This window comes from Anguilla rostrata, chromosome 2 (assembly GCF_018555375.3).
Source record: "Anguilla rostrata isolate EN2019 chromosome 2, ASM1855537v3, whole genome shotgun sequence".
In the NCBI taxonomy this organism is placed as follows: domain Eukaryota; kingdom Metazoa; phylum Chordata; class Actinopteri; order Anguilliformes; family Anguillidae; genus Anguilla; species Anguilla rostrata.
Window position 1 is genome coordinate 68,608,535 of NC_057934.1, and position 13,108 is coordinate 68,621,642.

The window sequence follows — 13,108 nt, forward strand, 5'->3', positions numbered from 1 at the left end:
AATTATATAACAGTCCTGTAATAAGCAAAACAATGTCAGTCGTATTTCTAAATGTTAGCTGGTCGTATTGCTACGCTATTGTGAAATCTAAAACTTTCGAATCACGTCTGAAGTAATCACTTCACTGTAAAAACAATTATTTCAAAATACCAAACGGTTATAATCTTCATAGATTGTACTGGAATGAAGGGGTATATCAGCAGCCTTGTTCGTTGCTACTTAGAAGGGTTGCCACTTGCCACATTTATATGTGAAAAAATTCAAGTATCCTTTCGAAATTTTGGTGCAGCTTTCAGTTAGTGTTCGAAGGAAATGAACACTAATTATGTAGACAGTTGAATATTTATGTGATCAGCTTGATGCAACTGCAAAATATACATGGAGTTTACTTGCCATTTTCTTGTTCCAATGTAGGCTTCACATTTTAATTCATTTGGATTTTTCCCGTTTAAGCAGAGTGAGATATAAATTTAAATGGCCTGATAATACAGGAGCAGTTTAACTTGAGTACAGTACAGTAAGAAAGTGACTCGATGATAGGAATTAATGTTATTGATTCCATTACTTGTACAGACACTGGTCATAATTGGTCAGTTATTCCAATGCCTTATTGTCCTTTCGGTGCCTAGATCTCACTTTCTAATATGAAACATTTTGTCATTTAAGCTGTTAGTATATTCTTAGTGACCATCACTCCATAAAAAAAACTAACAGTGCTGCAACTCTACAAATACAATCTAAAGCTTTAAAAAGGACCTTATGATTCTTTGAAGTGAGTTTAGATTCATTGCTCTTTTAAGAAGACATGCACAGTGGCACAGAATAGTCTTCACTTGAGGTGAAGTGGCAAAATGTTGGACAACCTCCACCGGGACAAACATTTGAGTAAGTTATACACATGCCTGGTTAAAAATGGGAGGGAGTGCCTTTCAAAACATCAAATATTTAAAGTGACTTCTCATGTTTCTTGGTTAATTAAAATACAATGGCAGTCAGTCAGAGTAAGGTGATTTAATGTTTGTAGTAAGTAAATAAAAAACATCAAGATCATAGCAATGTTTTAATACAGCATATATTGCCCAATTTATGTATATCATAATCCCTTATAACAGTTACATGTAAAACATTGACAGAACACAAGAAAACCTATAACTCCATCTGTGACCAACAACCACTCTAGACCACTAGCACAACATGCCAAATATTCAAGGGATCATTCTAAATATGGGAGCAGTCTGTTCAAACATTATAAATGTACATGTTTGACACATCGCATGGAACTGTTAGGGGAAGAGACAGTATAATTATACAGAAAATTTCTATAATCACTCCACCATCTTTTCCAAAATAGCATTTGTCGAAAATCAAATAGAAATGAGCTGATCATAACTGCTCGGAAGCAGTAACAGGATGGTCGTGGATGGATTTACACTTTTAGGCATGGCCTGTGTAACCCAACATTTTAAAAAACAACAAAAAAACTCCCCAATGTTTATTACTGAAGATTGTGTATCATCTCCTCTTTGGCAATCAGGTGGGTGGTTTTGTTGACCAGTGACATGAGCGAGTTCAGTTTGTGGGACCAGTCATTCAACAGATCGTTGGGGTCCTTTGGCCTCTGGAAGTTGATGATGCCAGCTAGTCGGTCGACCTTGGCATAGATAGTCTTGTTGACCACCAGGCTGGAGAGGAACTCCTCAGATTCCTGCAAAAGCAACAAGGTTTTTCTTTTTTTACCCAAAAATGAGATTATGCACAGTATACAATGACCATACAGCAGAGAAACAGTATAGAAGAAAAAAAATATTTTGTTTAAATTCACAAAGGAATATGATGCCCCATTAACTCTGGGCAAAAAAAAAATAATAATAATAATGTTGAAATAGACATATGCTGAACAAAATTTCCTTTGCTTACATCAACAGACAGATCGAGGAGGCCAGCCATCCTTTTCATTGTGATCCTTGTGTAATACTTGGCCATTATTCTTATGTTCTGGAGCAGGGAAGAAAAACAACAATGCGGGTCAACCAGTCCTCCGTATTTTACAATCCTTCATATCCATACGCCATTCATTTGCTTTTACTGAAGTGCTCATTCCCCTCAAATGACAAACGCCTCATACTTACGTGTTCCACCACTCTGTTCTTCAAGTCTTTCCACCTCTTCTCACCTTCCTCGGTGCAGGAGAAGACATCAGTCGCTGGGCTGTCTGGGGAACCTTCCCTCAGCTCCTTCCCATAATCCTCCACCAGCGAGGCCCAGCGCATCAGTTCCATGGTGGTGAACTGCTTCAGGAGATCTCTGAAGGTGAAGAGGGGGCAATTATCCATTGGTTGGCATTTGCTAACAAATATCATTGCCTAGCCAGATATACTGGTGGCCTAAGCACTTAGAATTAATGTACTTTGACATTATTGACTGACTACCAAACGATATGCTCTAGTACTGGACCATGGAAGTTTCTGAATAAGTAATCTTAATCATTTCCATCCACTAAATCAGCAGGGGTGAAAGATATTTTTGTTGTACAAGCGTGTACTTACTTGTATTTGGGAATTTCTTCCAGTTTCTTATCAGTATTGATTCTGTGCACCAGGTCAGACTGCTCATTCTCATAGGGGGCTAAAATCACATACAGGACAACACTCTTCAAAGCCTAAAACCAAAGAAGAAAAAACATTCCACCTATCAATGTACAGGCATGCAGGTTATTAACAAGACAACAAACACTGTTCCTCAGCCGATTTGACACCAGTGTCCTGGCAATTATATTTTTTTCTCCCAAATTAAGTTTACTCCAACCCTAAAAAGAATTTTAATTTGAAACTACAAAATAAAAATGTGCACGTCTTCATCTATAGGATTTTAAATGAGAGATGATGCGCTTTCTATCTTAATACACTAATTACATATGAGAAACCAGATGCAGTAAAAGAATGATTAATATTACACAGCCAGCATAGCTAACTAGTAGCACAGATATTCCATTGGACGTTTGTGTACAGTTTGTTTATCATCCTTTCCTTTTTATCAACATGTCCAAGGATTTAGAAAGCAAGCACAGAAAAACTACAACAACCAGAACTGTACAGCAGTTAAGGGCTCCTGAATGGCCTGAATACTAAGAGGCACATGTACCGAGCGCAGGCTGTGGCGCATGTTCTGATCGGTGCTAGTTCTCCTGTAGAACGGAAAGTGGCTTGTAGCCCCTGTCATATGTATGGAGGAAGTGTACTGGAGGAATACGTACAGTTGATGTTATGCACGGCAGATGGCAAAGAAGCATTTGCCAATTCCAAAAAAAATCTTTTTTTAAATGAAAATGGAGCTGTGTGCACGTGTGTGTGTGTGTGTGTGTGTGTGTGTGTGTGTGTGTATCTGTTCTCCCTTACCTACTGCACATTTGGTACTGAAAAAATTTCAAAGTGCAACATTTGACTTATCTTCCTCAAAATGTACATTCCTCTCCACAAAAAACAAACCAAAGTGAGAGGTAAAACCACCACTACAATGCCCCAAATCAACCAATCAGATAGAGGTGTTAAGACTAAAATATGCCTGCATGGTCTTTGCTAGCTCGGTTCCATGGTCAAGGAAAGACCAGTCCAGAAAAGACCACTGCACACCTCGCACACAAACTGATATCAGGCAGATATCAGGCATGAGAAATGCTCTCAAAAACAGTACATCAGCTATGACCATTAAAATTATAATTTTTTTTTTTTTTTTTTTTTAAACACACTGCATGCAATAGTTTTATAAAACCACACCCTGCCGTACACCTTCTGTATACCCGAAACAGAACTTGGCTTCAAATGTTCCCTTTTAAAATACAGTGATTCCGTGTTCCTGGAACCACACACCAAGGTGCACAGAACACAGTCTTACCTGCTGCCATTTTCCACTGTCCTCCAGGATGCAGGGAGTATCGTAAATCGCACGGTAGTGTTTGCATATGGAGAGGTAAGATCCCTCGTGTTGGTCCACTTGAATCATCAAATTGTAATACTTCAGCTTTGATTCCTAAAACAGAGATGATTCAGATGTTTCAATGGGAAGAAAACCGTTCGGAACATCAACAGTAGATAATTAAAGCATTTTGTTAGGCAAAACAAAGGCAGACATAAACACCTTCATCGCAAAGAACAAGGACTTTAATCAATAAATGCACGGCAAGGAACGTCTCGAATTCTGTTCTTTCCAACAAAATGTATAATGTCCAGTTCAAAAGGAAGATGACAAGTCACTGTGTTTACATGCAGATCGATAACCACAAAGAACAGAAAGAGATTTTGGAAAAGTATATTTCACCAACAGCAGCTCGGCCTCCTCACCTCTGTGCCCTCCTCCTGGAAGAATTTGGTGTTGATTTTCTTGCTTATGATCTGAGTGCGGATGTAGTCCTTCACGGCGATGCACAGCCTCATCTGCTCCAGGATGAACTCCACCTTCTCCTTCTTCTCCATTGAGCCGTACGTTTCGACCTTACGGAGGACAAGGTCAGTGAAAACACAGAAGGCGACAGCACAGACCCATTACACGAGTAATTTCAACACATACACGGACAATTCCAGGCCAAGGACACCGATGACTTCATGCCAAGTAAGGGCGAGTGCGCGCACATTTACGAACAATCATACAGCCGTTGCCAAGGTTTCTCGTTAAATTTCTCAAACATGGACTTAGTTTAGGACTACAGAGAGTGCATTTCAACACACTTTCTCCTCACAATCTGGCTGCAGGATTACATCATCTCACGAATAGCTGGCATCACATCCTGGCACGACATCACATTCCAAACTGACTATACAATCACAATGGGAAACCAGCAGAATTAAAGAAATGAGAAAAGAGTCCCAGACTTGCCTGCAGTTCCTGCAAGATTGCAGCTGCTTCTTTGACTTCTCCATGCTGCTCCTTGATGTTTGCCAAGGTTTTGGTCAGCCGCGCCCGCTCAATTTCCACATAAATCTGAGAGACAAGACTGAGCTTAGCTCTTTCAAGCACTGCAACATTTCCGTTTGCACAAAAAAGTACTTTTCACAAGTGTGTGACTCCCGAGGCAGTCCAAAATGAACTGTATAACAGTGCTAAGGGCAATGGGGAAGGGTGTCTCTGCAGCAGCCCATACCTTGCCTGCAGTAACAGTGCGCAAAGTGTCAATCAGCCTCAGCTTGATGGTCAGGTCTGTCATCGCATCCACATACTTGTAGCATTCCTGCACCATCTTGGCAACTGCCTGACAAGAACAAGGAACAAAACAAGGAAAATTGTTATCTTTCACAACTAAAACTAACATCTCACAAAAACACCGGGAAAGGACCTGACATAGTTTTCGCAAATTACATTATTTTCTGTACATACCCAAGGCAAGTCAGGGCTTGCACTTTTTACAGGTCATGTATTCAAGCTGGAGGTTCAAACTTTAAACACTGCTAAAATCAGGCCCATAGCTAGAACGCCAAGTTGATGGCCTCCTTAAAATTAGTAAGTCTTGTACCACCATCATTCTTACCAAATATTTCACAAATCTTGCATACTAGAAAAATTAAAAAAATTAAAATAAACCAGACCTGTTTAAGCTGACTTCGCCTTTTGGAAAGGAGCATGACGTTTTCATTCAGGGAGTCCCAGTCTTTAGCCTCATAACACATCTGTACAATTGCGACCAGAATCTTTGAGGTCGACACCATGTCAGAAGCCTGTTATAATCAGAGAAAATCAAATTATGTCCTCATGGTACATTGCAGGGAGATATCATGAGAAAACATTCCATAGAAAACTATATTTTGGCCATAATTCTACATGATTGTGCAGAAAATAGTGCCCAGAGTAGAGGAATTGTGTATCTCTGCACTTTCAGAATAGTGAAGGAAAATTGCTAATCAATTAGGCTATTACTTACTGTTCTTGTTTGTTTTTCCAAAGACAACAAACTTTCAATTGCATCCTGCAGTCTTCCTTCCTTCAAATAAAAAAAAAGAAAAATAATAATTATAGCATAATTTGATCAATGTGGATCACTGAGGAAGTCATCCACATTTATATCTTCTTGACTGGATTACTGCAGTGCTCTGTATTCAGGCAAAAACGTTGGGTTATAATCAGAACTCCAAGCTGTCCAAAATTCAGTAGATAGGCTTGTAACGAGAACTAAACAGCTCCCATACAACTCGTAGGCTTGTCCTCCATGCACAGGTTTCCATAAGTATTTAGAAGTAATTTAGAGGTACTGGCATGACCTCTGACTAAACAGTCTAATTGAATTTATTTGCACAATTTAAAAAAACAAAGAAAACATACAAGGAAAAGCATAAGTAAGCATATAATAAAATAAGAATTAATTGGTAAAATATATATTTTTTTTAATCATAAAAACATAAAAGAAGGATATTATCAGTGCTGTGTGTGTATGTACACATGCATGCATGTCCTTAATTTAACAGTAGCTTCTTCTATATGTACTGTACATAATGCCTTTAAATTGCCTGCTGCACTGTAACGTTACTTTTGTGGAACGCGCAGTATAAAACTATCTATGATTATTATTATTATTATTATTATTATTATTATTATTATTAACAATAATAATATATTGTATTATATTTGGCCGTTAGCTAGCAAGCCAGCTATTGTTACAAAGCAAGCAGCCTGACTCGCGGACAAACCATAAACAAAAACAGCTGTATTGCACAGCTACCTAAAATATAATAAATGTGCAGCTAATGTAACTTGTACAATATTCTTAGACAGCAAAAGCGAGATAAATCCTCCTTTATATACAGTAACCGAATTACCAGTTAGCTCGTTGTGTAGTCACATACGGCCATTCCGGCAGCCAGCGCAAGAATTTTTATTTTTTTAACGCAGCGAACAGGGGGAATCGCTGAATATACAATTTCATTCGAATAAACAAAAACTGCTAACAGGTTGTGTGTTTCCCCCCTGTTTTTATTGGCTAAACTAGCTAACCAGCTTACGAACAAGCTAGTCTTGACAGTTAAGGCCTACATGACAATATACAGCCAGCATGACTCAGCCCGGCGTCTCGTTCCATTCAACTACTGATGTATATTCAACTTACTTTAGCCATTTTCTCGCACTCTGGAATACGCTGCTCCACGGTTGAACTGTAGTCAACCTCCATTTTCACGATCTTCCCGTCGGATCGCTCCGCTCTTTCGTCAGCCATTTCTCCGCTTCAAAGTAGTCGCACGACTTGCTGTCTAATACAAGCCGTTACTTGGTTCTAATGACTAAAGACTTCGCTAAAAGTGCGCGCTCCTGTTCCGGTTGTTGTGTCAAGCTCACCGGATATTGTTAAAAATGGACCAATCAACACACCGTTTTTAAGGCCGCCTAAAAAGCATAAGGACCCATAAAGGACCCTCTAAAATTCCAGGCATTTGAGTAGTCATCTAAGGACAATCGTCCGTGTTTGGGTTGGTCATAACTTTTCGTAAAGCGTTTTGTACTGAAGACTGGAAAATGTGGCGTATTCCTTTTCTATATTGAGGACAAACGGAAAATTCTAGATTGTGAAGTCAAATATAAATCTGAGAACACAGAATATATTGATACGGCTTTGCGTCAATTTTCTACAATAGAGTTAAATCAGTCGGTCATTATTTCGTTGTAAATCATTAATTGAATGCAACACAGGACAGCCCTCCACACCTACTCTATAGAAACAATGCAGTAGCCTACAGAGCTACATGATCAATAAGATAACTACAATAGCATTTTTCTACTCGGCCTATATGATGTGGCTACATAGTATGGTGCGGCCAGGTTACTGGAACCATGCAGTTCTGTGGCTGAAACCCACCAAAGGCCCACAACATATAAAAGTCATTTCCTGTTGTGTTCATTGTTTGTCTTGTCTCGCAGTATAGAAATATTAGCCAAACGTAAAAGGTGATCAAGTTGCAGCAACAATTTACATACAACAGTCTTCTATGATACGATAGCCTACATGACCTATGGTATTAAGAAATCAAAACCAATGACCACGGCAGATCACACCTGATCCAGTTTTACACACTACACAAGTTATTTATCGCCTCTATCATAACTTATCCGTTTGTAGGCTATTTTAAGGGGTCATTTCTCACCTGTGAAAGGCAATTCCGTAAATACATTTAATCTAAAAAGTTTTCACTTCATTTTCGTTCGGTCTGTTTGTTTAGGGAAAATGACACTTTTCTCAATTGTAGGTTAAGAGATTGTTGATTCGAAAAAATGCAGCCTCGAAAATGTAGTTCGAAAACAAAACAGTGTTTGGGGATGTTTGTTTTCTTCTTTCTTTTTCTGTTAATGATTTTTTCAGGGGCTAATTCCACATCTAAACATAGCCTACACATTTCGCCTATGTTTTTGGAATAGCCTAAATATTATTAAAATTATTCTACAGGACACAAAGTGCGCCAGTTTCCTGAAATTTTTTGGAACACCAATCTGGTGTTATTTTACTCTTATTCTTATGGTGAAGGGGTCTGAGTAGGCAAGTGAACTCTGCAATTTGCTTACACGCGGTGCGTTTCCTGCTCTGTACGGTGGGGGTAGATGTTTCCGTTGCCGCTACAAAGTATCACGTCGTTCGCCCTGAGAGATTATAGGCTACTATAGCGATCTACTGAGTGACAGCTCCCGACCGAGCTTGGTGTATTCGTTTGAATTCTTCACATTCTGAGAAGAGGGGAGCAAGACGCGATGAATGTGTTGCGGACCGAGGACAAAGCTTTCTTACCAGTGATGTAAACGCTCAGTACAGCGTGATCACTTACTCTTAGAAAAATACTGACGCGAATTGGAATCCGTCGTTTAGCAATTTCTGGGACATCGAGGAAGATGAACTCCTGTTGTTCATTTTTGGTTGAGGAAGCTACATTTTAGCCATTTGCGGTTGACACTTGAATATCAGTCTTGTTTCAAGTCATACACGCTAGGTAGGACTAGAGACGGCAACATCTGCCTTGCTGATGTTTTCTCTGCTTATTATTTGACCCGTTGCAACTCGTTACTGATGTATTTTGCCGAGGGCATATCCTAGTGACCGTTTTGACGTTTTTTTCTGTACTCAGTCTAATTTCCTCGTCTATTTAATTCCGCTCTGTTCTGTCCGAAATAAGAGACAGGCCAGGTCCTGTGTTTAAACTGTACCGTCAGTTCGGTTTAATGAAACATTCACATGATCTAAAAGTAACGAGGAGACAGCATTGAAGGGACATTTTGTTCAATTCTGTCCGCTTTCAAGATCATATCGAAATACCCTATTATTTGTACGCGTTGCCAAATGCTAGAGTGGAATTAGACTACTAGTGGTATTGAAACTTTAATACCTATTATCTACGTAAACTGAAAACATCGGGGATATCACCATATCGACGGAATATGCTGCTGAAGGAGTACAGAATATGTATGCCGCTTACGGTGGAGGAGGTAAGTTTGAATTGTTATCGTGAAAATGATAGAGGCTATACAGCATAATTACTGAAATGCGCCGTCTCTACGGCAGTTATTTTATTCATACCACAGGGATAGATAAAGAGGAAACAAAAATGTGCCATGTAGAAATGCGTATGCCTGGATATGTAAACTTTCTGCCAAGTATGTTTTCGTTTGTGGAGGACAGGGAGTTTCTGAATATAGGCTAACGATGTATTTTTTCCGGTAAATTCACTCTGTTTCAAATGTTTGTGATATATCTGCTTGAATCTTATTGGACCTCATAGTATGCGAACCCAACTACGAAGTGCATTGGTTTATGGGGCTAATTTGCTGCTTATGGCAGACACATCGTTCAGCTGGATATTGAAAACAGCGATCACTGACGAAACCTTTAGACATATCTGGGAGAGCTCATTCAATTTACTGTGCAATCTGTATCTCGATTGAGTGAAATGAATGTGTACATGAACTGCGGCAACTCGTTTGATGTGCAAAAGTAGGCCATATTATTTCTTCTGTTTAATGTGCGAATTAATGTCACGACATTGAGTAATTATGACTATACCTTTATAAATTATTTAATTGAAAAATATTTTTTAAAGTATAATATGACTTTTTAACTAGGGAAGCACAATTGCTGGAGTTTAACGACGAGAACGCGGAAGATAGAAACCACTGGATGGCGCTAGTGTAGCTCCCTCAAATGGCTAGCCCCCAGATGACCGAGAATTGATTTGTACTTGTTCATGAGCGCATAGTGAACGTTTTGCTTTAATTTCGATGAACGTTAATGTGTCGTGTCTTGACTAAATAGCCTACATGTAAGGTCAAAGCAGGTACAATCTACTTGTGCGGACAGAAGTCTACTTGTGAATTGACTGACAATTTTAATATGCTGGTGGCACAATTTACGCTTAAGTAAAATACATTGAATATCTTTATGTTGTGAACTGGTTAAGCGCTGGAAAATCAATGCATTACCAATACCGTAGGATTGTGTATGCAGATGCGTTAGATGGAAATATGGGCCAACTGCAGTTGTAATTCTAAGATGGAGTGTGGTTTTGACACTTTTTTTTTTTTACTGTAGCTGTGTTGCAAACCATTGAAGAGTAGCCTGTCTCAAATGTTTTGCCTGAATCATTCACCTCATGCACATGCGCAACGTTTTCTAAAGTCACTGCAGGTGCCCGATGCTCTAGCATTGTGATGCCACAGGCTTATCGGCTCCAGGGTTTGTTCAGTGATAAGCATCTGCCTTTATCACAGATTATTTAAGTGGTCTCCGTATACTCGCAGGCTGCAGCGAATTGGGAGCGATGTTTACAGTATGCCATTGTGATTATTTTTTTTTACCGTTTTAGATCTGCTTCGTTAAACTGCTAAATGTAAACAATATCCTGCACATTGGTGTCTTCAGATGGATTTGGTATTTCCATCGCTCATAATATAGAACAGGGCTGCCCAACCCTGTTCCTGGAGAGCTACCGTCTGTTTAGTGCTTATGTAGCTGCAGTATTTTTTTGGCCTTGCATTTAGGTTAATGCGCAAATAGCATTATCCTGGAGAATGTGCTTCTGCCTACTGTTTCCCTTTTCTGATGATGTCACTACTTCCCTCACAGTTCCTTGCTGACATCACCCAAAAACAAAGTTGTCTGCAACATCAGTCTCCCGCAAATCACGACCCACAAACACTCCTCTTTCAGAGTCAGGGAGGTCTCCTCTTGCAGTCGTGCACACCATTTTTAGACGCCATAATTATAGACAACCGGGCCTGTATTTGGCCGTCCATTTTGATAACCCCGTAACGCTGGACTGTCCGCGTGTGATCCGACTCATTGGCACGACTGTGCGCAGTCAGGAGGGTGCCGCCCGGTAACTGTGATAACATGAGTGGCAGCTTCCTGTCAAACGGAAGGGAAGGGAAGTGAAGGATGCGTATTAGTAAGCGATCTGCCTCCCAACTGCCAAGTGCCTCCCACTGCTCTGGGTTCTGCGGTGACCTCTGAATTGTTGCAACTTGTCCAGTGAAGTATCTTTTTTTTAAAGTTGGGTTACTAGATTCTACAGGTTGTCCCATTGCATCCCGTCTCTGCCTCCTGGTGTTTCCCGAAACTGCCCCACCCTTCCTCACTGGCTTGTTGGCAGGTGCTCCGGTGCTGACACACGCTTAATCAGAAGAGCACATTTCATTATCCTCTGGGAAAGGTTTTTCATCGATGAAACGTTCCTGGGTGGTTCATGGGAAATGCTAGTCCACGGGCCTGGGGAGGGTTGGGCTTATAAGGAATGTCTCAGGTTCAGCGTTCAGGAGTCATGTATGGGGGTGTGGGGTGAGCTGGCTGGGATCCGCGGTGTTTTTTTTTTTAAATTCGCGGTGCAGCCTCGGCTTGCGGCCGTTTGCGGTAGCCTGCCTGGCCGCTGGTTCTCATGCTCGCACTGGCAGGGCAAGCCCGGCGCCGCTTCCGTGAGAGTCACTCGTCCCTCGTCCTGCCGCGTGCTTGCGGCTTACTCGGGGGAAGGCCCGCTGTGGGAAGGCTTCTCGGTGAAAGAGGTAGAGCGGGATTGCCTCCGTCTCTCCGATCGTTCTCCGGGTCTCTTTTGTGTGGGGAAACCCGTGCCCCTTTCGCTCTCCTTCCGTGCACAGTAACGTACGGGTGGGTGGAGGTACTGGCAGCAGAAGGATGGGAATGGCGATCGACGTTAAGCTCGATGTGTTAATGAGACACCGTGTGCCGTTTTTATAGGAACCGCTGTACCGCAGTGCCACATCCCGTTTAATAAGCTTCCCGTCTCCTGTCCACACCCTGTGCTGCAGCAAGAGGAGTGCGTATATATATATCAATTGCTTTGTTGGAATTTTGTTGACATTGAGGAAATGCACAACGGCATGACCTCATATGGGTGTGGCTCCAGCACAGATGTTCCTAATCTTCTTCTCTTTTTTTTTTTTCCTGGCTGCTTTTCTCCTGTCATTCTGCAGCAGTGCATAACAGACACTTACACATTTTGGACTTGTTTTGTCTCTTTAGTTTATCTGTCCCACTAATTTATTCCTTTTATCCTTTTATGGTATATGCCTTGGGTTGTTCTAACAAAAAATGCTGGTGTACAACGTTGCCCCAATAAGGTCTGTTTTATAAGGGTGAGCGGCAGTGGATATCGAGCAAAACCAGCAAATCTCAGCAAAACTATCTGTATGCATAAATAGCATGCTGGGCTAATATAGGGGAAATATAGCGTTACTGCATTTTTGCATGAACTGCCCCTTTTAAAAAAATGCTTAAATGAAGAGTGAATTCTAAGTCATCACTTTATTGTGCAATAGGGAGGGACAGGTGAAGCGGATACGACAATAATTGAAAATAGAATATATCAAGCATTTCACCTGAAGGGAAAGTGAATATCAGCGTATGCACTGCCTCGTATTAGCAGTCTAAGCATCGAGGTCCATTGTGTCAGGGGGAGCCGCAGCGGGTTTTTAGAAAACACTCCAAATTCCAGCGAAGCTGCCTGGATGGATAGGCAGCACCCAGAGTGGACACTTTTCTGCTTTATTTCATTTCTGGCTGAACTGCCCCCTTTAAAATGTGCCACTCTAACTGAGGATTAGTTGTGTACATGGGGCCAGTAATCAAACTGATAATATATCA

The 13,108-nt window shown here is 40.8% G+C and overlaps 1 protein-coding gene across 1 annotated transcript; it reads right to left on the reverse strand.

Moving 5' to 3' along the window:
- Window positions 1-996: 996 nt before the first annotated feature.
- On the reverse strand, window positions 997-7,315 carry psmd12 (proteasome 26S subunit, non-ATPase 12). Its single transcript, XM_064324280.1, has 11 exons — window positions 7,088-7,315; window positions 5,909-5,968; window positions 5,577-5,705; window positions 5,135-5,242; window positions 4,870-4,974; window positions 4,338-4,487; window positions 3,892-4,026; window positions 2,547-2,659; window positions 2,130-2,304; window positions 1,918-1,995; window positions 997-1,705 (listed from the first exon to the last, which is right to left on the reverse strand). Exons 1-11 carry the CDS (start codon window positions 7,193-7,195, stop codon window positions 1,496-1,498), a joined length of 1,371 nt encoding a protein of 456 aa, XP_064180350.1. The 5' UTR covers window positions 7,196-7,315; the 3' UTR covers window positions 997-1,495.
- Between the last annotated feature and the right edge of the window lie 5,793 nt (window positions 7,316-13,108).

Excerpts from the sequence above, each read along its gene's own strand:
- psmd12 (XM_064324280.1), bottom strand. The coding sequence starts at position 7,195 with ATGGCTGACGAAAGAGCGGAGCGATCCGACGGGAAGATCGTGAAAATG. Across the intron at positions 5,706-5,908 it reads TGGAAAAACAAACAAGAACA|GCTTCTGACATGGTGTCGAC; the intron begins GTAAGTAATAGC and ends TGATTATAACAG. Across the intron at positions 1,996-2,129 it reads AGAACAGAGTGGTGGAACAC|AACATAAGAATAATGGCCAA; the intron begins GTAAGTATGAGG and ends TCCCTGCTCCAG.